Source organism: Bipolaris oryzae (genome assembly GCF_000523455.1).
Source record: "Bipolaris oryzae ATCC 44560 unplaced genomic scaffold scaffold_129, whole genome shotgun sequence".
In the NCBI taxonomy this organism is placed as follows: Eukaryota; Fungi; Ascomycota; class Dothideomycetes; order Pleosporales; family Pleosporaceae; genus Bipolaris; species Bipolaris oryzae.
In genome coordinates, this window is record NW_006911405.1 from 40,808 (window position 1) to 68,764 (window position 27,957).

A 27,957-nucleotide genomic window follows, 5' to 3' on the forward strand; every position below is an offset into this window, starting at 1 on the left:
TGCCCTTGTCTTGGGCTTGTGGTAGCATCGTTGTGACTATCTCGATGGAGATCGAGCTTCATTCATCTGATAAAAGATTAGACTCCTGCCAGCATCACAAGAACAGCATGGGTGGGGTAGTGTCACATCGTGTGAGTAGCAGTGCATTGGCTGCGATCCGCGACTGGCCATTTCTCTTTTCTCAGTATTTCAAGATGCTGTGCACTGCATGATATGTGAATGCATCCCTCGTATCACAAGAGCATTCCTTTGCGGCAGGGATTGCGAGCAGCAAAGTATTCTACTCCAAGGGCGAATAGCTCAACACTGGTGTCCTAAAACACGAGACTAGGAACCGAGACTACTACCGTGACACGGCACTGACTCGTGTATACAGACATACACCGCTACCAAGCTCCTCTAGCTTTGAGTAGCGCCCTACTACCTACCATATCGTACCATTACGTGTCCAGGGTAGGCGACTCGGCATATTCACATGGTCTTCGCGAACTGCGAAGGTGAGGCTAGAAAACGGTGAACGAGGTGCACGAGACGACTCGGTTTTCAATTCCGCTCCAACAGAAGAAGGAGGGGAAGACGGAGAAAAAAACGTCCCCCAATCCCCACAGATTGCGTGCGGATTACTCGCATGTCTTGACCGGACATTACTGTTCAGGGCAGCACCTGCCGCAATTGAGGGGCTAGAGAGATTGTAAGAAGAGGTCGAATCACACCACGCCAAAATCAGTTTTGGAAGGGTTATCCCACGAGGTCCACATTTTCCACCGACTGTTGGGTGGCGAAGTGCTCCTTGCTCAAGGGTCTGCGGGGGTAATGACATGCTGCGGCGGCGCAGCTCGCGTACTTGAGCCAGCCAATCAATGCGGAAATTGTCAGCGAGATTGGGTGGATGGGGTGGATGGAACATGGGATTTATTCAAAGTGATCGAGAAGTTACATCAGAATTTTTTGCGAGGAATGGTTTTGGTCGCCATGCATATTGCTGGGCGGAGTGCAGCATTGTACGAACAAAGTAGCGTACAAGTTGTGTTGCACTGATTGGTGGCGGAGATGGTATCCGCTTCTTCGGTGGATCGAGGAACATGAATGCTGGTGCTGACGGTAAGGTGACAAACATGGGGTTTTTTTCGGATTCCGTTGGCGCATTGTGCTGATGCATACGAAGAAGCATGTATGTACTGTTGCTATTGCTGTTGCTGTTGCGAGAACCCAACGGGGGCAGCGTCGTGGTAGATTGGAGGAGCATGATCTCGATGTTCAATTTTCCAGACTCGGATATTAGGCTATCAAGAACTTAATACTGTTGAGTGACAAAAATCACTGATATGGGCAAAGGCCGAGGTGGAGGGGGGTGATGGCGGTGAAGGGATTTGAGAATGCGTTGGGTGGATATGCTATGCAGATGCCTGGTTAGAGCAGAATGATCAGAGCATGGTCGACGACGTGGGTCTCCACTGTGAGCTGTTTGCAACGTCGAAACTCTTTAACTGTATATGGCGTACGTCTGTCGCAATGCCGTGTCACGAACGGAGGGCTGAGTCACATGCAGCCGCTGTTGATATGTGTTGCTTGCATGATGTAGAAGTCAGGGCATGCTCTGGTGGGGCGAGACACGGCTGTGATAGCGGACTTGGTTCCGTGGTGCCTTGAGCCGAACCAAGTAATTATTGCGGGTGAAGACGAAACACAAACGAGACGACGAGTGCCGAACATTGGCTTCGGCAGTGAACAGAGCTCTGTCAGCAAGTAAGACCGGGCTATGCCAGAGGCGCTTCGCGTGACTTACTCAAGGGTGCAATGTTTTTGCAATTGTTGCGGTTATGGTAGCTGCCGCTTTGATCGACGGCGAGCTAGGGCTGACGAGGATGCACCACAACGGTTGGCCTTAGCACGGCTTGCTTGGGGGCTTTTGTGCAGTGCGCATGCTACTAAGTAGAGTATGCCTGATGCGCCGGGTGTGTGGAACGATGTGCTAGTATGAATCCATGACTGTGCATGTGTTTGGCGCCGAGGTGAAAGGTGTTATAAAATTACAGTGATGTAATGATTTGCGGACATGGACTTAGCGGCGGGAATGTCCTTTGAATAGACTTCATTTCAGCCTTGAGGTTTGCGCTGTAAAAGCAGAGTATATTGCACTCTGGCCAATGACAAGTGGGATATGCGCATATTGTGAAACGGCCAGGATGGGAGGTACAAGGCAGGCTGATGATTAAGTTCAGACGATAGGGCGGATGGTGGAACATCTGGCCCGGGCTGAGGTGGAGGAAACTTTGGCGCGAATTGGGTATACTGTTTGCTCCCGCAGCACTAAGTAGAGTACGAAGGGCGAGATGTGCACTAGGCGTTGAGTCTAAAGAGCGACGGAGAATTGTAACCGCAGCGAACAAACTACAAATGGCCCGTGCATTGGAGATAGGGCGTCTTGGCATTTTGGGAATGCACATGGACCATCAGACGCTACGACAGAAAGCATCCCTTTGGATGGCCACCCTGGATCGTGATGAGACACTGTTTATTCTTGACGAATCGACATGGATGACCGTGGTATGCATGGTCGGCGAGACAAGATTGGCGGCCGATTACGACCAGGGTCTCGCGTGCTAACCCAGGCGCAAGGGCATACATACATACATAGCAATCCTTAGGGCAGGGCGAGGGGCGAGGAGCGAGGGGCGAGGAGCGAGGGGCAAGGAGCAAGGCACCAGCAGATCGAGGTGGGCCAAGAGGAAAAGAGAGCCCGTGACAAGACGGAATGGCTTGGGGGGGGGTGAAGAGATTTGCGTCTTAGGCAGGATGAAGAGAAGGCCATGGACAAGACACCGATGACGTGCTCGAAGAAGCTTGTGGGAAGGTGGCAGCGTCCCCCTGGATCACCGACTTGGCAGCGTAACCGACAGAGTGGAACCGGAAACTGGTGGAGAAGACCGGCCAACCGATGGCAGAGTTTCCTCAATGGCGCAGCGCAACCCAGGGCCGTGGATACGCGCTATGCTGGTTTAGGGCCGGGGCTTGGCGGAAGAGCTCCCCACCAGCACGCGGGTCAGCTCGCATCGATGAGCAGGCGATCCCAAGGTTTGACAGTGCGCTGGTGGCACGGGTATGTCGCTGTGTACTTGTGTACTTGCGAGTGGACGAGGGAGAGAGAGAGGGAGAGGGTGGGGGCGTATATCCCGTGCCGCAGAAGTGCAAGGCATGCGGGGGGCCATGAGGTGCATGGTGGTCAGGTGTCGGGTGTTGGGCGTTGCAATCACACGGGCGAGAGGGAGGAGGATGCAATGGCATCAGTGATACGATGGCGTTTCAGAAGGCTGCGTATCATGTGCGATGGAGGGCTGGTGCTGACCCCCACGTGATGGGGGATCAAGTATAGCATAGGTGTAGGATCAGGATGAGCACTCTAGCCTGTAGCCTGTAGCCTGTAGCCTGTAGCCTGTAGCCTCTAGCCCGTAGCCTCCACACGGCGAGCACAGACCGCGCGAGCACGTTTTGCTAGGCGTGCAGGATAGCGTGCATGCAGTAGCAAGTAATCTCTCTTACCTTGCCCAGCCAGACGGGGCGTTGCCGCCGCTGACCGTCCCGAGACGTTAGTGATGTGGCCGAGTCCGGTACCGCGTGGTTACAAGCCGTAGTGGGTGTACTATCCTCTAAGTGTGTATATATGTGTGTGTACTATGCGACTGAGTGTGTGAGTGTGTGTGCACGGTGAGGAGCTGGGCTGAGATGAGATGAGATGAGATGGAGTGACATGACTTGGGACGACATGATGCAATCAGCCGCAAGACGCTCAGATGAATAGGCAGGCAGGCAGGCAGGCAAGTATATGTATAGGCAGGTAGGTACTAGGTAGACGGATGGGGAGTGGTAGTATGGATGTACTGTACATACTACATACTAGATACTTACACCGCCTGACGCGGGCGAGCTGGCTGTGTGTATGTGTGCTCTACTTACATACATACATACATATACACACACACACACATACACACATACATGCTACCTACATACACACTTACATACGTGGCACAGAGCATCGTTTCGGGGCATTTTGGCCTCGCCGGCGGGCTGCCAATGATGCGCGTGGATGCATAAAAAAAGGGCGGTGCAAGCATGCAGGCGTGGGTGCAGCCCGGGCAGAGAGTGGGCAGTGGGCAGTGGGCAAGTGTGCAGTGGGCGCTGTCCCCCGCCCGCTGTCTTTGACCGGCCCTAGGCGGCCATGACAGGACTAGACGTGGACCGGAATCACTCCCGCAGACCAGTGCCTTCGGCTGCAGGGCTGGCGGCGTCTGGCGTCGTCGACGACGTTGCTCCAGGAGTAGCTGGCGTGTGTCGTCCGCTTCCGCGCATCCTGTCCGGCTGCTGCATCAGCCCTTGGACGTGCGTGCCCGACCGCACACGCTCTGCGCTGCTGCACGCACTCGGCCCTGCCAGCATATCCATGTCCATGCCCACCATGCCCGTATCCCTGCCCATGGCTGCCCGAAGGGGGCGAGTGGGGCCTGTCTAGTGCGTCGCCAAAAAGCCCTTGGTGTCGTTGCAGTCCTTGCACTTGCGCGCCTTGGTCTGGCGCAACATGGCATCCCTCCATGGTTTGCTGCCGCCCAGCGATCCCCCGACCATTACACCGCAACCTCCTAGTCCATACTCGATCCTATATCCCTCCCGGCCCAGGCCCGCCGACCCACGCCCGCCCGATTGCGAGCGCCCGTCACCGTCACCTCCAATTCCCCATATATACTACATACATGGACTGCTCCCGCGCCTCACCCCCCTCCCATCCATCGCTTCCAGCGCTTCACTACTCACACACCCTCCATTACTACTACTACCACTACCACTACCACTACCACTACCACCACTACCACCACTACCACCACTCCTCCTCCTCTCTGGCTATCACGCCCTGTTCCTGCAGCCCTGATATCGCCCTTCCCCCAACAGAGCCTGGTCACCTGCCCCACCCTGCTCCAACCTGCAACTGCCCTACTAGCAAGTCCTGAGTCGCTCGCCTCGTTTGCATTGCCTGTCTCCCGTTGCCACTCCAACTAGTGCTCCAACATCATACATACTACTCTCACCTCCACTCCATTCCTCCCTCTACCCATCCATCCATTTATCCATCCACTCATCCTCAGCTCGACATAGTCTCTGGGTTGTCTACACGGCGACCCAATCCGTCCTGTCGTCACGCTGGCTACCCAAACTCTTCCCGCTATTGAGGCCCCTCATCCTCTCTTCCCCCGCCGTTTCCAGTCATCGTTGACTCCCCCATATACCAACGACATCAAGTCAGAACGCTCATGGTTGCCGCGGGGTGGCCAAGGGGGCTGTGACGACGTTTATACTACGTCGAGTCTACCCACTGAAGCACAAAGGACCCAGCAAACAACCACCCCACACATGTCGCCCATCCAGTCGTATCCAACAATGCATCCTCCATATAGGAGCCCACGGGAGCCTCCAGCAAATCCCCCCGTCTCACTCCCCCCGCTGCGTCAGCTTTCCATGACACCACCCACTCCCTCTGGCAGGAACGGCAGCTCACTTGGCGTTCACTCGATCCTCAACCCTCAAGCCGAAGTGGCTGAGCAGCAGCAGCAACAAGGCTCAAGACGTAGCCTTTCTCGTATGGAATCGTCATCTCCCATCGACACGCATCACTCACAGAGTCTGCCCTCGATTAGCCGACCAAATAGTGTCGACTCAGTATTGTCTACCCGGGAAGAGCAAAACCTCCCTAGACTATTCCAGCCCCCAGGAAGACCTCCTATGCGGCCCTCGCTGCATGACAAAGGCATCAAGAACCATACCATCAGTAGACTCAATCCACCCACAGGCACAATAGATGCCCACCAGTCACCCTTCTTGACGGCAAGCACACGCCCATCCGAGGTGGTGACGCCGCAGCACTCGGCTCTACCTACACCACCTGCCGCAGGTCGAACCCACTACTTTCCACCCACGGCTCCAACCCCACCCCCGAACATGGGCCGGCCAGATGTACATCGGCCCAATGTAAACTTTCCTCAGTCGGGCAGTGCAAGCCCCATTGCCCAGTACTCCCCATATAGCCAGCCGGCTTCCGTGGCGTCTACCCAGTACGACAACCACAGCACCCAGGGCCAATATGGTCCCGGAAGCATTGTGATGCATGATGCCCGCCAAGGCTCTGCGTCGATTGATGGCGACCGTACTAGCATGATTGCAATGGCGCCTTCGAGCCAGAGCAGCATCCAGCTCATGACCATTAAGAGTCAGCACGGGCCACCTCGCCAAATCCCCGTAGAAACACAGACTGCATCTAAGGGCGCTGACGAAAAGAGAAGGCGCAATGCCGGTGCATCTGCTCGCTTCCGAGCCCGACGAAAAGAGAAGGAACGAGAGGCTTCGATGAGCATCTCCAGGCTGGAGCAAAGCGTGCGTGACGCAAACGAAGATGCAGCCTTTTACCGCGAAGAGCGAGATTATTGGAGGTCACTGGCATTGCAGTCGCACCCCGAGCGGAACCATGGCCGGCCTCAGTCACCTCGGCTGAGACGCGCATCAGCCGATCCGTCGCGAGCACCGTCTTGCACGACCGGACATGGCTCCGAGGCGTCTTTTGACGGATACGAGGACGAGTCACGAGAGGAGGAACAGCGCAACGTGCGAAGGAGGACAAACAGCTACCACCCAGCACTGGGCTCTCACCAAATGGACGGACCTTCGCCCAGCCACGACAGTCGGGCGTATCCGCTAGCGGGATATGGGCCAACGACTCACGTACCTGGAGCGAATGCTCAAGTGCACGCATCGCCCCAAGGGCAGCCAGGCCAAACGGCAGGTCTTCAGCACCCGTCACCAGAACGGCCGCTGTACCGGGATTCGTTTGGCGCAGAGGCGGGTCGATATGAGCATCGCACGTGGGCGTCTGAACAGACCAAGGGACGGGCGCAGTAATTAAACAGGGCGAATAGAAGGTGTCTGTTTGTTGCTGCATGGGTGGTTGTTTCAAGCTTGTGGAATTTTGCAAGCGTTAATCTGCGTTATACCCATTGGTCTTCTCACCACCATGTTTTTTTTTGAAATATCTTCTCATATATGTTGCATCATGGGACGACTACAAGAGTGCATCTAGAATATCAGGCCTCCACAGGCAATGTTGGCATCATCATCATCATCATCACTATCATATCATCAGAGAAAGAAAAGAATTGTATACGATTTGTTGTTACTATTCGAGTGGATCTGATTGTGCCTGGATTGCATGTGCATGGCGGTTGGTGCCTGGAGAGGACGTGGTTGGAGGACAGCTAACCCCTGACGAGCGTCTGTCATGGACAAAGTCATCTGTGCGGTGCGGGTCTTGGCGTGTATGCAATGGTTGACGCAGAAGTTCGGTTGCGGCGGCAAGGAGAGAGGGTGCCAATGGGGGTGGTGAAGATGTGGGTTGCGTGACAGACGGCGAGGCAATGCAGAGCTAGCAAGGCCGGCGACTACTCTTACTCGTACGTGGGCGGAGGGTAAACTCTGAATTGAGCATGACAGTGAACGTATCGGGCCAGGCGAGTGCCAAGTGAGGCAAGGCAGAGGAAGAGGCAGGCACGCTACTTACCAACGGCTTCACTGTCTCTGTCTGGGTTTAGGTCATTGGCCTCTCCCGTCGCCCGTCGCCGTCCGGTCAGAGTTTGCGGCTCACTGACTCCTCTCCCGCTCGCAAACACACACACACACGCACCACAGACACACATGCCGACATGGACAAGCCCGCGAGGCTTAGTGCGCGACAATTCAGTCGTGTGTGGAGATAGGTATGGATGTCGTATGGGCTGTGGGTGCATGGCCATGTACTTAGTACTTGCACGCTCCGCTGTGGTTCCTTGGACCTACCTAGTCCGTCCTCTGATGCCATCCCAACCAGTGCCTGTTCCTCGTCCACCTCGACGCTATGCCGTCTTGGGAACGGAGCACGCCTCACCGCACCCTGACATTGCTCCTTTGGGTCACACGGCCACGGCGGCTCTCTTGCCTCTCGACCCTCTCCCTCGACTCTGGCGTCGCTTCCAGAAGAGACAAGCCACCCCCCCTCCCTCCTCTTCCCCCACCTCCCCACTTCACCACTTCACCATCTCACCATCTCACCACCCAACCTCGTCGCCATCGCCGCCATCGCCACCATCCATGTCACTCTGCCGCCGAGGGCCCCAGCTCCAGTATACCATGCGCATAACGTGCCTACATACATAGCACTACTACATAGTACATACGTCTGTCTGTCTGTCTGTCTGTCTGTCTGTCTGTCTGCCTGCCTGGACATGCGCCATGCTTCCCTCCGCCCACTTTGCGTCGCTCTCCGCCGCAGCTAGAGTACGCACACACACGCACACCACTCGCTCCACCACCACCACCAGAGCGGTCAGAAGCCACCTGACCATGCCGTTGGAAACCGGCCAAGCGCGCATGCTTCGTCAAACCTTAACCCTCTGCCAACGACGTCCCAAGTGTACCCGTCGGAGGCTACTCCGGGGTGGTCCGTCAGACGGTGGGGCGTCTGTTGCTCGGCTCATTCGATGGCCAGACCGGAACTTTAAGTGCGCTATCATAGCGTCCCTGCTCGCCGATGAATGACCTGCGTGAATCTTGACTGGTAATATTATCAGATCAGCACCACTCGCTCCATGCTGCTAGCATCCCCCTTCAACAAATCTCCGTTCGTCCTGTCTACTAGCTGTACATCCCTGTCGCAAACTACGACCAACATCGTCGTAGTTGCAACTCGTAGCAATGGATCTCAGCCCACAGCCATAGCAGCCCTGGTAGCTCCAACTTTGTCTGTCGACAAACGGTCCGAATGACAATGACAACTTTGCCGTCCCAGCAATCCTAGTCCAACGTGTCAGCTCTCCAAAAGCCCTGGTTCGCATTCGTATCCTCGAAACTGGATTTGCACCCTCTCCTGGGCCGTGGCTGCACTCAATATCGACTATCTATGTACATGCGGCTGTCGTGCGAATGACTGACAGCGTGCGCACACATACATTGAACCTGCGACATCTTCGCAAACTGTCACTTTAGTCTACAGGGGGGTTAGCACGCGTCAACTCATTACATATTTTCCAACACCCACCCTGCCCTTTGACTACTAGACCATGTTGTGCCTTGTGCGCCTTAGGGGCACTTGCGTTGGAGAAGGGGAGGGGGAATACCTTGTATGGTCCAAACTCGTGCAAATACTACGGACTTCTCCATGACCCCTCTAATAGCCCTATACCAGATGACGGAACGGGAAGACGTATGCCATCTCACGTGCGTAACGCGATCCTGCTTACGCTCTGGACTCTGACTCTGGACTTGTGGGCTCGTTAACGTACCGCTACGGCCCATGCACGACATGCCTCCGCTGATCGAACCCTCGTCATCGGGCCTTAGCATTAGACTAACCGAGTCCCCCGAGCAGTGCACGTAACCGCCATTACACCGCCATCTCTCCAAACACATCATTTCTCGCCGTCATACATCCGCCTTCCGTCTTCCGCCCTCGCTACCTATCCCGCTATCGGTCTGGCCTTGACTCGCAATGCTTGTGCGGGCATCTATATTTCTTCTTTCGGTTCCTTTTTTCTTTTTTTTTCTCCAAGTCCCTCTTCTTTTGACCATTCTCTTACTAGGATAGTAGTAGTACATTGTGGGACAATGTCATCAGGGATGCAGGGTCGTGTTCCAACTAGGATATCGCCCAGTGTACGTGTGTAGAAATCGACGCGCACCAACCGCTCATTATTCCGCAATTCTGCATGATAACAGGACAGGAGAAAGAGCCGCTCTGGGTATGTAAATGATGCACTGGGGTTGGGTTGATGACACGCTGCAACCCGGTTTAGTGACTTGCCCAATCAAGCAGAAACCTGGAGTAGGATCTCCGGGCCAATCTTACCGTTTACCTCTGCCGTGGGTTCACAGGGCTGTAAGACCGTATGTGTCGCAGCGGTTCCGGCTCATGTCTCCTTACTGCTTACATATCCTTTTGTTTTACCCGCTTCAATTGCCCCAACTCAGGTTGCTGACGTCGGCCCGATCAGCGAGACATACGGGGATGCTGAATTGGTGTGTGCTCGGTTTGCACCACAATGCCCTCTAAACGCTCTCGGACAACTGCCGATGTGCTTTTTTTTTCACGCTTCACCTCCGCGACGACGCAACATGTCATGGAGGTGGCCCGAGGGCCCCACGATGACTTTGCAGGGCACCAGGCGGTTGACCTGCCTCATTGCAAAGTACAGCTTATGCAGCTCATGGTTTTGTTTTTTTCTGATGACTCGCACCGTCTTGTCTTTTGTCATGTACGTACATATGTGACCTCCCTATAGTTTGTCGCTCCTGGCCGACGGCAAATCACATGCGCACGGACAGCCCACTTTCGACACGTGTATATATCTGTATATGCACCCTGCATTGCTTCCATGATCACCATTCGATTTCTCTCCACACGGCCTGCGCCGGTGTCGTTTGTCAGTGGATTGCTCGCCCGTCACGCGCTGCTCCGCCTGCACGCGATATTTGCTTTGGCTGCACGGCTCTTTTGCCATGTTGATCCAAGGGCCAGAACACTATTGATCGATCAGATCTGCACATGAGTCAACGACCTTGTAAGATGAATAGCAAGGGTGGGTGACACGGCCTCTGGCGCAAAGTTACGGAATGTCGCACGGCATCGGTTCTATAACCGCGATGGAACCCGCACATATGGGAACCCTTGCCAATCGCGACAATCACAATCGGGGCTTTTCTTCAGCGGCAAACAATTTGAGGCGAAAAAAAAGAAAACACACACACACACTTACACACCTATTTAGACTCATCTACAAACAGAACGGAAGTGAGTTTCCAGCACATCCGAGACGCGCTGCAATGCAATGCAATGCATTCAACCCGGTTGGTTTTGAGGACCCCTAAAATACGTCCAAGAATCTCTCAGGCTTGCGGGGCCGATATCCGCATCCTTCCTGTTCCCCTCTTCTTTTTTTGTCCCTCTATTGCATACGTGCATAAGCGTAACTCCCCTGTGACTTTGCGACGAGCTACTGTACGGCGTATACGCCTGTGTCTCTTGCTCGACCGAGATACTTTCGGGTGAAACAATACAACCGCCAACAACAGACAGTCCAACATTCATGAGATGTTGAATATGCGCTCATGTTACGAAATGGTATGATCTTTCTCTCTCTCTCTCTTATAGCCTAGTGATGTATATGTCAGGTCTAGTATTTGTTATAGATGATACTTTCTTGATCGGACCATTTATCTGTTTGTTTCTTTTTCCCTCAAAACGCATGGCGGTATCGAATTATGCCGGGTGTGATTATTTGCACATTTGATATATGTAAGTAGCATACTTGAATCTCGCTGCAGGAGAGAAACGTCGGCAAACATGGTCACACACACACCTCGGCATGCCGAGAATCCTTAAATCGTCAGTACGTAGGTGTACGCGCATTGCCACGTATGATGCCACAACCATGTCCTCGAACAACGACAACGGGAGAAAAGTAGTACGAATGGAGAAGGGAAGAGGATGATGCAATGTCGAATGCATCTGGACTCGATTGCTGACGGAGACGCTATCAATACTTTGCCAAGTTGCAACTAGCAAAGCAAAGAACACTATTGTTCTCCAACGAACGATGCACGCACCCACACCAAAAAAAGGGCGCTGCAACCCTTAGTAACCGCCAAAATGTCCGTTCGTACCCGAATGCACAACGCACGGCGCTTGCGTCGTATATACGCATGTTCACTAGCCAAACAGCTTCTCCGGCCCCCAGCCACCCGCCTCTCTTTTTTTTGCTCTACTCTTGTCTTCGCGCTTCCTTGAAACACAATTTTACCTTTTCTCACCCTGTCTCACTCTTGCAGTAAAGAAAAAAACGCCCGACCCAGAGGATCGGGTCCGGCGCATCTTTGCATGCACGGCGAAGCGCAAACTCAAAGCCAAAAAAGACCCCTGTCTAGCTTCTAGCTTCCCCTAGGTATGGCAAGATTTTGTTGCTGAAGCCCAACCATGCAAGCCATGCAGCACAACACAATTCACTCATGCATGTCAGCACATGGTTTGAGACTGGGGTAAGGGGTGGGTGTGGGTGTGGGTGTGTCTATCGCCAAGGGACCCGCATGTGCATATCCATCATGTGACTGGACTGTTCTGGACTGGGGGGGGGTTTATTTATTTCCGCACAACGAAGTCTGCGCGCGAATCGGAGACGGATCCTGTGCAGATTTGAAAAGAAGGTTAGTTGAAGCGAGAGATAAAATATTGGTCATCGTAATATTATGATTAGAAAAACACGGGGCGACGCGGGAACGGGAAACGCGGGCAAACCGTGTTTTGCCGAGAGAAGGGGGAGGGATGTTGCAGGGTCATGCTAAGGCCAGCTGCGAATCATCACATCTGCAATCTGCCTTTGGCCAATCTTACTCGCAGACAGCATACATGGAGATATCATCAATAAGGTTGAGGCTAAGCCCCAAATGCCGAATCAATGGTGCTTACATTGTTGTTGTAAGGCGGACATGGGTTGGTTTCTGGACTTGGGTATTTTGGTTGGGTTAATTTTATTTTGGGCTGTGTTATGTAGTATGTCTTGTCGCAAGATACGATCTGGGGGCTTGAGGAGGGATGTGTGCATCGGCCAATTACTGGACTCCACACTCGCACACACGTCTCCGAGCCGTGTGTACTTGGGGTGAGTAGAAGAAAAGGGTGTGTGTGTGTGTCTTGCATGCGTGATGACCAGGCGGGGGGATGTGTGCGCATGTGCACTCTAGTTTCCCCATGTTCTAGACACCCATACACGCACATCCATCCACACACACGCACACCCGCACACACCACTTGCAAAGAACCTAGTCGGGTTTGAAAAGCAGGGTCAAAAGGACAAGCCTTTTTTCTGGTTTCAGGCAGCTCGTATCTTTGGATGCGAGGGCGGAAAGAAAGCATGGAGGAAAAAAAAGGAAAGAGATAATACCCAAGAGCACCCAAGCAAGCATGCACATGGTAAGATTTGGGACGACTGTTTGGGCGCAACGCACGTTCCGAACCGTTGCCTTCCCTTCCGCCTAACCGCTCCCCCGCCGACGGGGGGCCCAGCGCGCCGCACCTGCTCGTCATATTTGCTTTGGCTGCGACTACCAAAGTGGTGTCTGATGACGCACCATGAACCCTCTCACCTTTGTGCTTTACTTTTGCTCCTCTTGCTTTTACTCTTCTGCATAAACTGCATCCCCCTTCGTTACATGCAGCCATTTCTGCCTTCTTCCCCGGAAAAAAACAATCAAACCGCCAGCCGAGAACTAAAAAATTAAATTTACCAATTATGAAGAATGAGGCTGCAGAAGCGTTTTGGATCTGGTGCAGCGACACACACACACACACACACACACACATCCCTCCACACCCCCCAATAGCCCTCCGCCCCTCTCCCCTTTTGTGACCGTACATCGCAACTGCTGCATGCACACGTAAAGGTTTTATTTTGTCACAAAAGCCGCTCGTAACGCCTCATGCGATCGCTGCCTGCAAGTCAAACAGGTTACGCCATTACTCGGGGGCGGCGTGCGCAGCAGCAGCAGCAGCAGCAGCAGCAGCATATGTGGGCTTCTTTGGTTGCATCCGCTACCAATCTTTGCGTTTGGGTAGTACTGCCTATTTGCCACCACACACCTGCATGCTGACCCGTTTTCGATGCAAGTGTGTGGTGGACTGTATGTAGGTGACCCCGACACCCGGGTACACGTGTATCTCCACCAGGTGTTAGAGTTGGGTGTGTGTGTGTGTGAAAAGCACGCAAGCACACTTACTCACACTTACTCAGTCATACATGTATGTCGCTTCTTTTGCTCATTATCCAATGAATGACTTGCGCGAATCGCTGCTGAACGCAAAAGAAGCAAAAAAAACATACGAGACACGAAATTCTATTTCATGCAAGGCCCTCTCGAATTGGCTTGAGGCTGTTGCGTCTTTTTTCTTCTCTTTGCTGCTTGACACATAGGCGCTTCCTCTTGCGCTGGACCATTATCCATGCTGTCCATGTGGAAATTAAAGTGGGCATCAAAACCGCACGTGTACTGCTTGGTCAAAGTGGCAAAGGATCAAGAGACTATTATCAGGTTTGATATTACCTTTTGCGTACCTATGTGCCGCGACAAGCGGTGAGTATCGTATCGGTTGCCGACACTTGGAAGGAAGAACAAGCGTATCAAAATACGTAGCATGTATCCACGTAACTCACAGACTTGTAGCCCCGCTTCCTACAGTAGGCACCATGGCTGACGGTGCAAGCAAGATTGACCCTTTCGCCCCCAAACATTCACACCGAAAAAAATACGAGAGACAAGATGGGGGCGACTCCAACTTCCCGTATACACAGCAAGAAGGAAATCAAGAGATGAACGACATATCCGACCTTCTGTCTCTTCAGCATGCAAGTAGAACCCCTCCAAACACCCATATCGGCGATATGCAAACTCGCAGTAGTTCAATCGGTTACGTAGAACCATCTTAACCCAGTTGTATCACCAACCCGTTCGCCATCCCACCTACCGCCCCCACTCCGCCTCCCTCGCCTACGCTGTGCCGCAAATCCGATCTCAATGCCGTAGATACTCGGCACGAAAGGGTACCACCATAAGAGAAAAAAACAAACGGCCCAAAATCTGCCGTAAGACGGTGAGTGTGGAGTGGGGAGTATGGAGTGGGGGGGGGGAAGGAAGGGGTGGTGGCATCTCGGAAATTCGTCTGCCAAACAAAAGCCGCACCAGGCCCGCCCAAGGCCCAAGGAGCAAAAAAAAGGCCAACAAGCGAAAATAACTTAAACTGACGCAACACACACACATGGCACACCGATGAGGCAAAAGCCGGCCCGCTGTCATCGCCCCGTCACCGCCGCGTTGCCGCGTTGCCGCCGCGGCGGGAAATGTCGTCAAACAAAAAAAATTAAGGGTAAACACAGATTGGCGAGAACAAAACAAAAAAAGAGGGGGTAAGGTAAGCATAAGGGGACAATGAGGAGAGTAAAAAAACGATAGGGTCAAGGGAATCGGGAGATGCGGGAATGACGGGCGCCGGGCGTGCATTCCACCGCGCGTGCGAGCGGCATAAGCATGGGGTTTGCCTCTGTGTGTGTGTGTGGGCGCGGGCGCGGGGGGCTGGGCTGGGCTGGGCCGGCTGGCTGCTGGCTGCTGGCTGCTGGCTACATGTATGTGTATATGTGTGTGTGATGAACGGGCGCGCGCGGACGGCATGCCGTTTGGAAAAGAAAAAGCGGCACAGAGCCGATAGATGCTCGACATTACTTGCCTTAACCCTACCCCGGCCTCATCGGTGTGCTGTGCTTTTCGTTTGCTGATGGCTTGTTTTTTTTTTAACCCTATTTTCTTTTTTCCGGGAGGGGGGGAAGGAAGCGTGGCGTAGGTTTGACATACATGGTGCATTGGTGTGTGTGTATGTATGGCTTACAATGTTTTTTTTTAGCGAGTATGTATGGGAAGTGCCGTTTTTTGTGCGTCTTGTGTATATGCATGTGTTCTCTCTGGAAAAACAAAGGAAACGTCATGGAAGGATTGCGAATGTGGCTTGTCATGTGATCTTTTTTTTTCTGACTACTACTACTACTACTACTAACGACTATCGTCTGGGCTGAAGCTGGTTGGTTTGGCGTTTTTTACTTCGCGATGTATTACCCAACTGCACGCACGTACACACACACACACACACACACACATTTGCGACCAAGACCAGGTCCGCGGAAACACAGCATTTGCCCAGTCCGCCTATCTCACACTCACACACATACACCGGATCCCCCGTTCCAGCGTGTAACATGGCATTGCTGTTTCTGGGTGGCATCCAATATGGTAGTATTACGAGTGAGACGTGGGGGCAACGACTTCACATGCAAAGCGTTACGTGGGGTACAAAAAGGTAGGGGAGGGTGTGGGGGTTGCCCTTCTTTTACTTCTTTCGGAGACACAGGAATCTCAGTTGCGCGGAGATGCACAGTCACAAGAAACGTTGCAGGCGTGCAGTCATCACAAAACCAACATGGGCGTTTGATAAGAAACAAGAAAAGGCCACCCAGCTCCTTCGCTTATACTGGCTGCACTATTGCTACCTGCACTGCATTGTTGCCTTGCGTTCAGCCACGACCGACGCCGAAGCGCGTACGCAAAGTGTTGAGCCTCCGCAAAGTCTCGGGCATATCGTTCATGCCGTTCTCCGTTCGCGTCAGCCGATATGCAGAGTAGTTCCTGTTCTCCTCCACCAGCGTGTCAAGCAGCGTGAACTCGCCAATCACACACTGGCCCGAGCTGAGCATTTCCATGGCATCTGCATGACCCGACTCGGATTCGGGTAGCAGCATGTCGTCTTCGCCCCCGGCCTCTGCGCCCATGTCCGATAGCGTGTCGGTTCGGTGAAGCACCCCTCGCTCCTCGTCATCAGCATCCTGTCCGCGGCCCACATTGGTATTCGCTACTGCTGCTGCTGTTGCTGTTGCTGCCCCCGTTTCTGTTGTAGCCAAGTCTGACGTTGCTCGGTTGGTGGTAGTGTTCGATGCGCCTCCTCCTCCACCAGCTGCTAGCTTTGCTAGCTTCTTCTTAAGTTCCCGCCTCTTTACATGCACTGACACCATGACGAGCTGCAGGAACAGTATGCATATGTCGAGCGCGCCCAGCTTCCACTTGCTCGTGGGGCCCTGTTGGCCGATGAAGTCAATCATCAATCCGCCATGAAGGTAGCCTCGTGTGTCCTCGCCAGCTGCAGGCGCCGGATATGTGAGATGCAGGAGAAAGGTGACGCCAAAGGAGAAGAGGAGCAGCGGAAGAAACGGCTTGGGCTCGTCTGGCGGCCGGGTGACTGTCACAGTGTCGGGAATCGGGGTAAGCAGTGTGCCGTGGATAAAGGCCTTGAATGCCAGCCAAAAGAATGAGCAACTACAATGTGTGTGTGGTCAGCGGCACAGTTGCAGCGCATCGCCGTCGGGGCGCATACTCTAGATGGTAGAGAGTAATGAGTTCCAAGTAGACAACCATGTCCAGGTCACGCAGCAGCTCGCCCAGCATCTGGATGCGCTTCCTCTTTGCATCCATCCGCCTCTGTTGCACCTGTTTCTCTCTTTCACGCTCCTCGGCTGCATCGAGTCGAGCTATTGCATCTTCCAGGGCCTCCAGGGCCGCCAAACTAGGTGCGCTGTCGTCATGGCGCCGCGGTGCGCGAGACGACTCGGCCTCATCGTCCATGGCGCAGCGAGGGGATTTGGCGTGTCGCTTCGTCTCTCATTGAAGGCGACGGGCGTAAGTGACAGGCGGAGTTGACGGGCGTTTGTCCTCGAACTCTCGGGGGACCCGAGAGGCTCTTGTCTCCTCTAGGCCGCAACCCGCATCGGTGCTGGAAAATCAGGAAGGGCCGATGGCCGAGAGTGGTGAGATAATCGATTGCTCCGCATCTTGAACCAAGTTACAACCTACTGCAGTAGCCTACCAGTGTCTCTAGAGCCTCTATTCAGTGTTCACTTGAGCCTGGAGCCTCTGCTTCATAAACAAAAAACCCAAAATTCATGTAAAAATTACAAACTTGCTCTCATCGACCCACGCGACTCCTCCGCCACCTCCGCATTTGCATCTTGCGCCCACCATGTCTTTTGGTCCTCCCAACAGCGCGCCCCTCCCCTCTTCCTTTGACGAAAATGAGTAAGTAAACACTATTTCTCAATCGATTCGGCGACATACAAGCATCTGAAGCCTCAATTGCTTACATTTGCACCAGGGACTTCTACAACGAAAACACCATTGACAAGATATGGCGCCGGCTCCGTGAAGAGCCCCTCGTGCCCCTCGGCTGCGGCCTCACCGTCTGGGCCATTGTAGGCGCAACCCGCTCCATGCGCAAGGGCGACCACAAAATGACAAACGTCTACTTTCGCCGCCGTCTCTATGCACAAGCTTTCACCATTGCCGTTTTAGTTGCAGGAAATATGTACTGGCAAAAGGACCGTGTCAAGCGCAAGGAGTATGAGAAGAAGGTTGCAGAGAAGGAGCGCATGGACAAGAGGGAGCGATGGCTGAGAGAGCTGGAGATGCGAGACGAGGAAGACAAGGCATGGAAGGAGCGAATGGCTAAGAGGGCTCGGGGTGCGGCTGAGGAGGTCAAGAGCGAGGCAAGGGGTGTTACGGATATGGTTGCTGAGAAGACGAGGGAACTCAAGGACAAAACTGTGGGAAAATAAGAGGCGGGTGTAATCTGATAGACCAGCTCTATGAGATGAGAGGTCAAGAAACCCATGTGAAGAAACGCGTTGGGGGCTGGGCATCTCTGAAAACTTGAACCTTTGCTGTATATGTATTGGGCACTGTACGAGTACATTTGGGGGAACTTGAAATTACGTCGATTACGAACACTCAATCACTATTAGGTGCATTTGGTTTGCGCTACTCTGCTTCGAAAGTATGAGCGCGTCGAGGTATCATTTGCGTCATTTGTAACAATAAAGCAATTCGTCTATTCATTCTTAGCTGCCAATTTATCAACATACAAGGATTCAGCTTGACCTCTGTTTTTGCCGCAGACCATCTTGATACCTTTACGCTCTGTCGATACTTGTAAACCCGCATCTCAACACCGCAAGATCTTCGATATTGCAACCTTCCAAACAGACTTTGACTTTTACCGGCACCCCTCAGACAACATCAAGCAAGGCTTCTATCCGGATAAAAGTGAATAGGATACAATCCTGTATCAAATCCTGAATCTGCATAAAGTACATATGCTTCACAAAGAACCTTATCGGCCCGGTCGCCAAATATCCTCAAACGCAAATTAGTAAAGTGACCAATATACCTACAATGCGGCTCTACCTGTATAGTTCAAGAGAGAAAAGACAGAGACGACCAAATCCTTGCGTCAACATTTTACCCGGATCAAAGAGCACAACGATCCGAAAAAAACGTGCGTTCAGCTGCACAGGCATTCGCGGACCGTTTAGCCGGCAACGGGCATCCGCCATCTTAACGGATGTACTATCAGAATTGTATATTCGACGGCCGGGTCACTAATTCCCACGCTTGTGGTATACGTAGCATTCATTTCTGGCTAGCAGCACAGGGCGAACAGACTACATTGGTTATAGATGCGCAGTAGATTGAAGGAAGGAGAGGGGAAGGCAGCGATAAGCGGGCCAGAAAGAGGTCGACATGTCAAAAGCGGGAAGCCGTTCCTAGCTTCAACAGCGGCTCATCGGGACGTCATATCAATAAGGTACGTATGAATTTGGGTTTCCCTCCTTTCTCCTTTTTTTTAAAAGTCTTGTTTACACGCACATACACACACATACGTTTCTTGTACACAGCAAAGTCGATCAGCCGGTGGCTAGCAGAGAGAAGGGTTAAAAAGGGAATTGAAAGAGTCGGTGGGCCCCGGTACAAACGAGACGGGTAACAAGACATCTTTGAAAATGTCCGAGGTTAAGAAGTATGAGATAACAGAGGTATGTTTGGTATTTGCTTTTGTGTGGTATTCTGAAAAATGGGAAGTGGGAGATGGGGTGAGGTAGCTCTTAAGACCTACCCCGCCAAGGTCAGACAGCCCCCCTCCATTGTGAGGATTGCAACAAAGAGAAGAGAGTGAACTTGATATCCAACTCATATCGTTACAAGAAAACGCCACAGACACGAATTGACAATTCTCACTGGCAAAGAAGAAGTTCCAATCACTGACTATCTCCCCCCTCCCATAGCCATGGCTCAAAACCCACTGCGCTCTGGGCGAAGGCCCCTTCTGGGAAGAGGATAGAAACAGCATCCGCTTCCTTGATGTCGAAAAGCAAACCGTCATGCGCGTCGACCTCGCAAAGGGCCCCTCAAGCTTCAAAACCATCAAAAACTACGACATCTCCATCGGCTGCACTGCCGACATCGAAGGCAACGACGCGGAATTCATCTTCGCCGGAAAATACGGCTTCGGCATCGCCAACAAAGAAACCGGCGAATACCGCTGGGTGAAAAAAGTCTGGTCCTCCTCCGAAATCAGCGCAAACAAGCACGAAATCTTCCGTGGCAACGACGGCGCTGTCGACTCCCAAGGTAGGTTCTGGGCGGGCTTCATGTTCGACCCTCTCGTCTCCGACATGCGATCAGACGGCGCGGTATTCCGCCTCAACCCGGACTTCAGCCTCGAGCGCCCCATGGACGACATCTGCATCCCCAACGGAACCACGTGGAACAAGCAGGACGACATTTTGTACTTTACGGATAGCCCGTCAAAGACGATTTACCAGTTCGACTACGATGCCAAGACTGGTGAGATCAAGAATCGGCGGCCGTACTTTGTTATGCCAGAGGATAACCGGTATGGGGAGGATGCGGTGCCCGATGGCCATTGTCTGGATGAGGAGGGTTACATGTGGACGGCGCTGCATGGTGGGTCTTCCGTCCTGCGGATTTCGCCCCAGGGCGAGATTGTAGCCGAGATCAAGGTGCCGACGAGCCAGCCGACGTGTCCTTGCTTTGTGGGCGAGGAGTTGTTCATTACTAGTGCTGGTGGTACGAGCGGCGAGAATGGCGGCCCCGTTGATGAGTTTGCTGGGTGCTGCTTTAAGATCAATGTGGGTTTGCGGGGGCTCAAGAAGTTCAAGTTCAAGGGTGGAGACAAGATTGAGGGTGGAAAGGTAAATGGACAGGTTGTTGCGGAGTAAGAAGATGCTATTCTGGGAGACAAGACTGCTTCGTCCTGTGTGTACTACACATTCGAGGGCATTGAAAAAGTCAGTGTTACTGGGCAAGAAGCTGGTTTCCTCCCAGTTACGCCCATGTCTAAGCAAGTTTGGGCGGAGGAGTTATTCTCTAGTAGCATTGCCATAGACATGAGGATGGGGTAACTAGAAAGAAAAAATCTATTTTCAAAACTTGCTGTGTTGTTTAGGAGGTGTTCACCTCTCTTCAGGCTCCATAACTCCCATCGCTGAGGGCCGCATTGTTCGCATTCTGGAAAATAGTCCAGTTCTCCCCAAAATGCTTTGTTTCTTAGTTCGATTGGATAAGAACGGTCGAGGTGACATGATCATGTCAGTGTACGACCATCATTACATACACAGAATGGTCAAGAATGCGGGGAAGCTGGGCTCTCTCGTCTCATCATCATAGCACACTATGCCCGTCACTGCTTAGTCTCAAGTTCTCGTACAATGTTGTGTAGCATTGAGGGTATCATATTCAATTTGTGTAGTCTTGGAAGCCGAGGGTTGCTGCTTGATGAATGCAGCTCACCGGTGAACCATGGGAGGCTTAGGAAAAAGAGAGGGGAAAGGGGAATTGGTGATGCAGTAGGGATGGTGGAAGGCAGACTCGGAAAAAAAGTATATAACGACGTTGAGGAGGGCGATTTTTTCGAGATGTATCCTACAAGTGTTTTCAGTATTCATTGAATTGAATCCTACCAAGATACATCGTCTCCAACATCATGCTTCCCACCAAGACTCTGCTTACCGCCCTCCTCATCGCCGGGAGCGCCTTTGCTCTCCCTGAGACAGCGTCCAGCGGCGCCGTTGAAAACGTTGCACGCGAGGCTGCTCCACTCGCCGAGGCCGTCCCTCAACCTGCTACTCTGGACAAACGGGCGTGCAGGTGCGTCCGAGTCTCTAATCCAGGTATGTTGCCCCATGACAAAGAGACAAACACGAAAGCTCAAGGCAGTATAGGCCTCTACTGTGGATACTGCTACAGTGGCACCATTGTCACCTCTGGACGTATCAACAACCATGTGTACTGGTGCAACACCGCTGGAGGCTGTGATGATCTTGGCGTTAGAAACAGTTGCACTGCCAGGGATGGACCGTGTGATGGCAGGGATAGCGGCTAAATTGAGATGTGAACATTCTGAAGAGAAAGGATCGTGAGTGATAGTGTGTAGTGAGGATGGTCGTGTCATTCGTCGCAGTGCAGATCTGTCGGGCGTTTACGTTTGATTCTTTTTTGCCTCGAGCTCACACTCATTTGGGTATTTGGAGTATATAGAGAAGAGAAAATATAAAAAAAAAGTTGCCTAAGATTGTACTGCTTCCTTTTGCTTCCTGGCTTCGTCTTCTTCTGGCGTGCGAGTGGTGAGTTGTAGGGCGTGGATGCCGCCTTCTTTTGCCATTTCGTCTTTCATCAGGGCATTGACCATGCGGTGTCTTGCAACCTGCATCTTGCCCTGGAAAGCAGGTGATGTGATGTGTACGCTGTATAAATCAGCACGAGACACGGAAGGAGTGTAATGTTGCACTGTTTTTTTTCGTTACCGGAAGTGTGTTTCTCTGCTAGTCACTCCTTGCATGGCCTTGTGATGGGCATGCTTGTGAGAGTCGTTGAAGATTTCTAGACTTGTGGGCTTCAGCGCCTCTGTTATCTGGCGACAAGTCAATCTCTCTGAACATATGATATATGTATCGTGGAAAAGCAGAGGTCTGTCACCTTTGTCCGCAGAGCATCTTCCATTGGAGTCATGGATTGGGCCATGGCTGACACAAAGCGCCGTCCCGCGAGGCTGGCTCTTTGGAAGAACATGCACAATCCTGTGTTCCTAATTGGGCGTCGTGATGGTGGTGAGGATGAAAGAGGTTGGGTGCATGAGCACTATTGGTCGCAGGTAGTATGGAGCAAGTAGTAGGGAAGACGACAGGCCGATGCAGGCGTGCCAAGGCGGGGTCGGAAAGCGGAAAGCGATCGGCGTTCGGATGGATCGCGTCATGGTTCGGAAAGTATGAAGCACAAGGGAAAGAGCAATTGAAGCAGCCACTCAGCCCAGAAAGCTACCGAAACCTTCTTATTGTCTCCGTCACTGCATCCTCCATTCAACCAGGCTATTTTTCCAGTCCGCATCGGCATTCATCAGCGGTGAGCGACGCAAACAGAGCCAGCATGACTCGGGCGCAGTCACTGCAGCATTTCACCCTCGAAACCCGCATCCTCCTGCGCTGATCCCGCATCTCTTGCCGCCATGTGGGCGCGTCACCTCTTCTTGCGCACCCTCGCCCGACATAAATCACCACCGACGGCCTACACCACCCACCACTCCTTTCGTTTTGCCCCCTCTGCTCTGCACTCTGTCAGAATGGCATCTACTCTGCCCCGCCTGCCCATCTTCGAGGCCATCAAAAAGCACAATGGCCAGTCTACAGCAGTTGTACACTCACTATCTGGGCGCTCCTTTACCTACGGAGAGCTCGTCAACGACGTCGCGGCAGCAAAGGACAAGCTGCAGCGGAATTGCAACGGCGCAAGTGCAGAGGGCCAGCGCATCTCCTTCCTCGTAGAAAACGGCTACGACTATGTAGGTGCGCATTCCTCTTACCCTCGTCTGTAGCCTCGTGCCAGCACAACTGCTAACCTCCGCCCAGTGACGCTCCTCTCCATTCTCGCCGCACACGCCATTGCCGTACCGCTGTCGCCCGCTTTCCCCGCCCACGAGTTGCGCTACATCATCGACCAGAGCGAGTCCTTGATGCTGCTTTCTTCTGAGAAGTTTCAGAGCCAGGCTGACGAGGTGCTCAAGGAAGGCATAGCCACCAAACCCATCAACTACAAGCAGGACAAGATTATGATGGGCAAGACGGATGACTATGTCACTCTTGAGGAGCCCCGCAGCAATCAGGGAGGCATGATGCTCTACACCTCCGGCACCACGAACCGACCCAAGGGCGTGCTGCTTCCTCAGGATGTGCTAACAGCTCAGTCGCAGTCCCTTTTAGAGGCATGGAATTACAGCAGCGATGATGTGTTGCTCCACGTCCTTCCCCTCCACCACATTCACGGCACCGTCAACGCATTGCTTACGCCTCTCTTTGCCGGCAGCACCATTGAGTTCCAGTTTCCCTTCAACGCCTCAGCTGCTTGGGAGCGCCTTGCAGCTCCGTTCCTGCCAAACCCCGACCCGGTCAAGAAGCCGATTACTTTCCTCACTGTCGTTCCAACCATATATACGCGCCTGCTCGCCTCTCATGCTAGCCTTTCGCCTGAGCTCCAGGCTGCGACCAAGACCGCTCTTCACCCCTCGAATATGCGCCTCAACATATCGGGTTCCGCTGCCCTCCCCACACCTGTCAAGTCGGCATGGACAGAGCTTAGCGGAGGCAACGTGCTGCTGGAGCGATATGGTATGACCGAGGTTGGCATGGCCCTCTCTTGCGGTCTCGACTTTGCGGACCGTGTGGATGGTTCGGTCGGCTGGCCGCTTCCTTCGGTGCAAGCGCGTCTCGTCGATACTGAAACTGGACAGGTTATAGAAGTGGGTGACGAGATTGATCCTACGACGGGCCGTGAGCGACAAGGCGAGATTCAGTTACGTGGACCAACTATCTTCAGGGAGTATTGGAAGAACCAAGAGGCCACGTCTAAGGAGTTCACCGAGGATGCTGATGGACAAGGCAAATGGTTCAAGACTGGTGATGTCGCAGTCCGGAAGGCCGTCGAGGGAGCGGGCAAGAGCAGCCAGCCATGGGCGAAGGGTCCTCTGTACTTCATCCACGGTCGCAAGTCAGCTGATATTATCAAGACTGGCGGAGAAAAGGTTTCCGCTCTTGAAATTGAACGGGAGATGCTTTCCCTCCCACAGGTTGATGAAGTCGCTGTCGTCGGTCTACCTTCAGAAGCCTGGGGTCAGAAGGTCGCTGCCGTAGTTGTGCTTTCAGAACAGGGTAAAACTGCTGGCAAGGGAGGCAAGCCCTGGTCAGCGCTTGACATGAGGAGGGCGTTGAAGGAAATACTTGTCAACTACAAGATTCCTCAGGAGATGAAGGTCGTAGATACTATTCCGAGGAACGCCATGGGCAAGATCAACAAGAAGCAGCTGGTTAAGCAGATCTGGGGCGAAGTCGCTTGAGGAGATCGGCACTGTACAAAAGTAGAATGATGGTGTATAGATAGATGACGACGACGACGACGACGGAGCATTTGTATAGGAAGAAGCGAGGATGGCCAATCACATTATGCAACACGGGCGGTTTCAATGTATGTTGCTTGGAGATCGTATTGCGCAAAATAGCGTCATTGCACTCCAATCAATGATGGATATTGAGATACGACATCAGGAATATGAATCAGACAGCATACCTTTTACTCACCATTCCATTGCCCCACGCGAATAATAAACACGCACTCTAGGTCTATGTGCATCTCATCCACTCCCATTTTTCGACATGTTTATTCCCGGTCCCATCGTCATCACCACTCATCCGCATTACCCACACTAGCGCATACCCCGACGCCTCTGACTTCAGCCCAGACCCTTGACCACACCTACGTACATAGTAACCAAATGATTAGAGTAGCTTTGTGCACTAAATAGAAAAGTGTGTCTGGGGAAATGCGGGGGAGAAGAGGACAACAAGGGGGCTCGGGGCTAAGACGGGAAGGAAGCGTGGCGCACGTCAGAGGAAGGGAGCGGGGTGGGTCGCATGTCGGCGATGTGTGGTGTGGTGTGGTGTGGTGGGCGTAGCGTGGCGTGGAAATCGGGTGACGCTGGGATTGGTGTGGAGCAATGTTGAGGTGTGCTTGCGACAAGAGTATACACCATGAATTGATTGGTGTTTTCATTTTCAATTTATTAAACAAGTAGTTAGGTAGATTATTTGGGTATTCGGAAATTGGTATTAAGAAAAGAAAACGTAGAGTAAGTAATCCACCCATTATTTACGGTGGCTTGCATATCCCGATGCAGCAGCCAGATCGATGGAGTGCTGATTTTCATGACAAATATATATATTTTCCTCTTCAGAACCATCAACTCGTGCAACGATGCGCTGATTTACAGAGCAACAGGAAAACTCATACATGGAATGGTTCGCATGCTCTTAAGCGAGGTGTTCGGCCTCAGCACGAGCGGCAGAGTTGTCGACCTTGTTACGGCGCTCACGGCCCTTCTCTGACCAGGGGAAGTGGGCGACGGGAATAACGAAGAAGCTATAGGGGGAATAGTTAGCACACTATCATCTTGATGAATAGATAGCAAAAGACTAAAGACATACCTGTTGGAACTATCCGCAATACCAGCAAGCGCATTGTACCAAGCGGCAAAAGCAGCCATGAGACCAAACGCTCCACCAGCAACAATGCACGACTCTTGAGGGCCCTTGGCGTCGGCCTGGAGGTAGCCGATGCCGAGAAGCATAAACGCCATGTCGAGGGTGAAGAAGAGGAAGCAGAAAGCGACGGTGGATCGCAGGGTGCAGAGGAAAAGGAGGAAGGTAAAGATGAACCAGCCCATCAGGAAGAGACCAAATGAGTTGTAGAAATCTCCGCTCTGGACCAGAATCTCCTCGATTTCAAAGACACCGGGCGTGAGAACGATGCCAAAGGCGATCCAGAAACCTCCGTAGGATGAGAGTGCTGTAGCACCGAATGTGTTGCCAACGGCCATTTCCCTTAGTTTGCGTATTAGACAGGGAATATCTTTCTAGTTTACTTCACAACACATACCACATGCCAGCCAGAAGCTGAACAAGACCACCGTAGCCGTAGGCAAGCGCTACGACAATGTTTGGGTGACCAATGCTGCGCGTCTTGACGTTGATCAAGGACAGAACAAAGGTGGTAAGGGCAAAAGCCGAGAGACCCAGTGGGGCTGGGTTGGCAAACTTGCGGTTCGGTGGGCGGTAGAGACCAGGCTGGAATTCACCACCAAAAGCGGCAAGGCGAAGGTCTGGGTCGTTGGTAGCAACGTGAGCGAGAGGGTTGCCGCCATAGTCGTATGGCGTCCTCTGCTTGGGCCTTGCTCCAGCGTGGTCGACCGCACTGGTGCCATTCACGCTCTTCTCGAAACTCGCGCCACGCTATGATAAGATAGTTAGACACAGGCAGCGTATTAGCAATTGAAGTGGGAAATTACCTCGACGTCGTTGTGCTCACGAGCTGTCGCCATGATTGCTGAGTAATATGTGACAGAAAGGTTGACGCGCTAATTGGTCTGACTAACAATCAAGGTTGAGAGAAGGAAAGTCTGGGGATGGGGATGGGGGAGCGGAGAGAGTAATATATATGTTTAGGCCAGCGAGCATGCACCACAAGGATGAGCGCCATGAGCCGTCCTATACGGGCGACTAGCCCCGCGACTAAGGGTGGATAGTAAGACCCCCAAACAAGTGCTCAAGTGGACCACTCATTGGAGTTCCCCATAGACGCCTCTCCAGGCCGGGTAAAAGGACAGCGCGTGCATCCACTGATGGTCAACCCACCGAGCGCACGGTGGGCCGACGAACGACAGACAGGTCGAGTCGAAGCCACCTGCGCTGTGGGATCGGCACCGAAAATTCCCTTACCCGAGGACGGATGGTCGCCAAAAAAAATCAAGATGGTGATTGGTGCGTCCACTGAGCCAACTGACCCAGCTGTCCTCTGTCGCGTGTAGATGAGCGGCCTTGAAGCTTGTCATGACGCGGAGAAATGCATTGTAACGCCAATTCCCGATTGCCGTGTCGCCCGTCCAAGTCCCAAGCATTACATCATACTGACCCATGACAAGACAATGTCAACACACTTCGTGGGGATCTTTTTCTTCTCTTCTTCTTTTCCCCTTTTGAATGCGGCCGTTGAGGGCGAGATACAGTTTTTCAAATGCATCGTATAGTACACGGACTGCCTGGTGATTTGCGTCCTGGCGGTCTGCAGGTTCATCCTTGAAGAGGAACCCTGCAAAAATGCCTAGGGGTGGAGCGCATGCACTCACGCAAACGCTCGATTTACTCTACTTTGCCAAATTGGACGCAAAGTCGGCTCGACGATGGCTGTAAAAAGTGGACACCCGTTCTTCCTATGCTCGGCTACCGAGGAAGCTGGATCTGGCGGATGGCAATGGTAATGGAAAGCGACGCTTTGTTGTTGCGCAACTCTCTCTCTCTCTCTCAGCTTCTCTCATCTAGAACGCCATGGACAATACTCCTGCCGCTGCATAAG

General features: G+C 52.9%; 12 protein-coding genes across 12 annotated transcripts; 7 read left to right on the plus strand and 5 right to left on the minus strand.

The window, feature by feature from the left end:
* Nucleotides 1–4,245: 4,245 nt before the first annotated feature.
* On the minus strand, nucleotides 4,246–4,591 carry COCMIDRAFT_39146 (uncharacterized protein; the record flags this gene model as incomplete). Its single annotated transcript, XM_007692437.1, has 2 exons — nucleotides 4,246–4,322; nucleotides 4,399–4,591. The coding sequence occupies 2 exons, from the start codon at nucleotides 4,589–4,591 to the stop codon at nucleotides 4,246–4,248; spliced, it is 270 nt and encodes an 89-aa protein (XP_007690627.1).
* A 560-nt stretch (nucleotides 4,592–5,151) lies between these two features.
* On the plus strand, nucleotides 5,152–6,942 carry COCMIDRAFT_102447 (uncharacterized protein; the record flags this gene model as incomplete). Its single annotated transcript, XM_007692452.1, has 1 exon — nucleotides 5,152–6,942. A coding segment is annotated over one exon (1,791 nt), but the record flags the coding sequence as incomplete, so codon positions are not given.
* Nucleotides 6,943–10,442: 3,500 nt separating this feature from the next.
* COCMIDRAFT_39147 (uncharacterized protein) lies at nucleotides 10,443–10,616 on the plus strand (the record flags this gene model as incomplete). The annotated part of the gene is made up of 1 exon (XM_007692438.1): nucleotides 10,443–10,616. One exon carries the CDS (start codon nucleotides 10,443–10,445, stop codon nucleotides 10,614–10,616), a length of 174 nt encoding a protein of 57 aa, XP_007690628.1.
* A 2,316-nt stretch (nucleotides 10,617–12,932) lies between these two features.
* On the minus strand, nucleotides 12,933–13,169 carry COCMIDRAFT_102462 (uncharacterized protein; the record flags this gene model as incomplete). Its single annotated transcript, XM_007692453.1, has 1 exon — nucleotides 12,933–13,169. A coding segment is annotated over one exon (237 nt), but the record flags the coding sequence as incomplete, so codon positions are not given.
* A 551-nt stretch (nucleotides 13,170–13,720) lies between these two features.
* COCMIDRAFT_71917 (uncharacterized protein) lies at nucleotides 13,721–15,834 on the plus strand (the record flags this gene model as incomplete). Its single annotated transcript, XM_007692454.1, has 2 exons — nucleotides 13,721–13,862; nucleotides 15,806–15,834. Coding segments are annotated over 2 exons (171 nt in total), but the record flags the coding sequence as incomplete, so codon positions are not given.
* Nucleotides 15,835–16,175: 341 nt separating this feature from the next.
* COCMIDRAFT_102442 (uncharacterized protein) lies at nucleotides 16,176–17,277 on the minus strand (the record flags this gene model as incomplete). Its single annotated transcript, XM_007692455.1, has 2 exons — nucleotides 16,176–16,971; nucleotides 17,030–17,277. 2 exons carry the CDS (start codon nucleotides 17,275–17,277, stop codon nucleotides 16,176–16,178), a joined length of 1,044 nt encoding a protein of 347 aa, XP_007690645.1.
* A 394-nt stretch (nucleotides 17,278–17,671) lies between these two features.
* Nucleotides 17,672–18,263, plus strand: COCMIDRAFT_39149 (uncharacterized protein; the record flags this gene model as incomplete). Its single annotated transcript, XM_007692439.1, has 2 exons — nucleotides 17,672–17,727; nucleotides 17,804–18,263. The coding sequence occupies 2 exons, from the start codon at nucleotides 17,672–17,674 to the stop codon at nucleotides 18,261–18,263; spliced, it is 516 nt and encodes a 171-aa protein (XP_007690629.1).
* A 1,224-nt stretch (nucleotides 18,264–19,487) lies between these two features.
* On the plus strand, nucleotides 19,488–20,726 carry COCMIDRAFT_102455 (uncharacterized protein; the record flags this gene model as incomplete). Its single annotated transcript, XM_007692456.1, has 2 exons — nucleotides 19,488–19,520; nucleotides 19,770–20,726. The coding sequence occupies 2 exons, from the start codon at nucleotides 19,488–19,490 to the stop codon at nucleotides 20,724–20,726; spliced, it is 990 nt and encodes a 329-aa protein (XP_007690646.1).
* A 764-nt stretch (nucleotides 20,727–21,490) lies between these two features.
* Nucleotides 21,491–21,889, plus strand: COCMIDRAFT_39151 (uncharacterized protein; the record flags this gene model as incomplete). The annotated part of the gene is made up of 2 exons (XM_007692440.1): nucleotides 21,491–21,677; nucleotides 21,729–21,889. The coding sequence occupies 2 exons, from the start codon at nucleotides 21,491–21,493 to the stop codon at nucleotides 21,887–21,889; spliced, it is 348 nt and encodes a 115-aa protein (XP_007690630.1).
* Nucleotides 21,890–22,072: 183 nt separating this feature from the next.
* Nucleotides 22,073–22,527, minus strand: COCMIDRAFT_39152 (uncharacterized protein; the record flags this gene model as incomplete). Its single annotated transcript, XM_007692441.1, has 3 exons — nucleotides 22,073–22,250; nucleotides 22,311–22,417; nucleotides 22,483–22,527. The coding sequence occupies 3 exons, from the start codon at nucleotides 22,525–22,527 to the stop codon at nucleotides 22,073–22,075; spliced, it is 330 nt and encodes a 109-aa protein (XP_007690631.1).
* Nucleotides 22,528–23,122: 595 nt separating this feature from the next.
* COCMIDRAFT_7641 (uncharacterized protein) lies at nucleotides 23,123–24,889 on the plus strand (the record flags this gene model as incomplete). Its single annotated transcript, XM_007692429.1, has 2 exons — nucleotides 23,123–23,345; nucleotides 23,409–24,889. The coding sequence occupies 2 exons, from the start codon at nucleotides 23,123–23,125 to the stop codon at nucleotides 24,887–24,889; spliced, it is 1,704 nt and encodes a 567-aa protein (XP_007690619.1).
* Nucleotides 24,890–25,859: 970 nt separating this feature from the next.
* On the minus strand, nucleotides 25,860–26,926 carry COCMIDRAFT_7642 (uncharacterized protein; the record flags this gene model as incomplete). The annotated part of the gene is made up of 4 exons (XM_007692430.1): nucleotides 25,860–25,968; nucleotides 26,034–26,429; nucleotides 26,485–26,837; nucleotides 26,894–26,926. The coding sequence occupies 4 exons, from the start codon at nucleotides 26,924–26,926 to the stop codon at nucleotides 25,860–25,862; spliced, it is 891 nt and encodes a 296-aa protein (XP_007690620.1).
* Nucleotides 26,927–27,957: the final 1,031 nt, after the last annotated feature.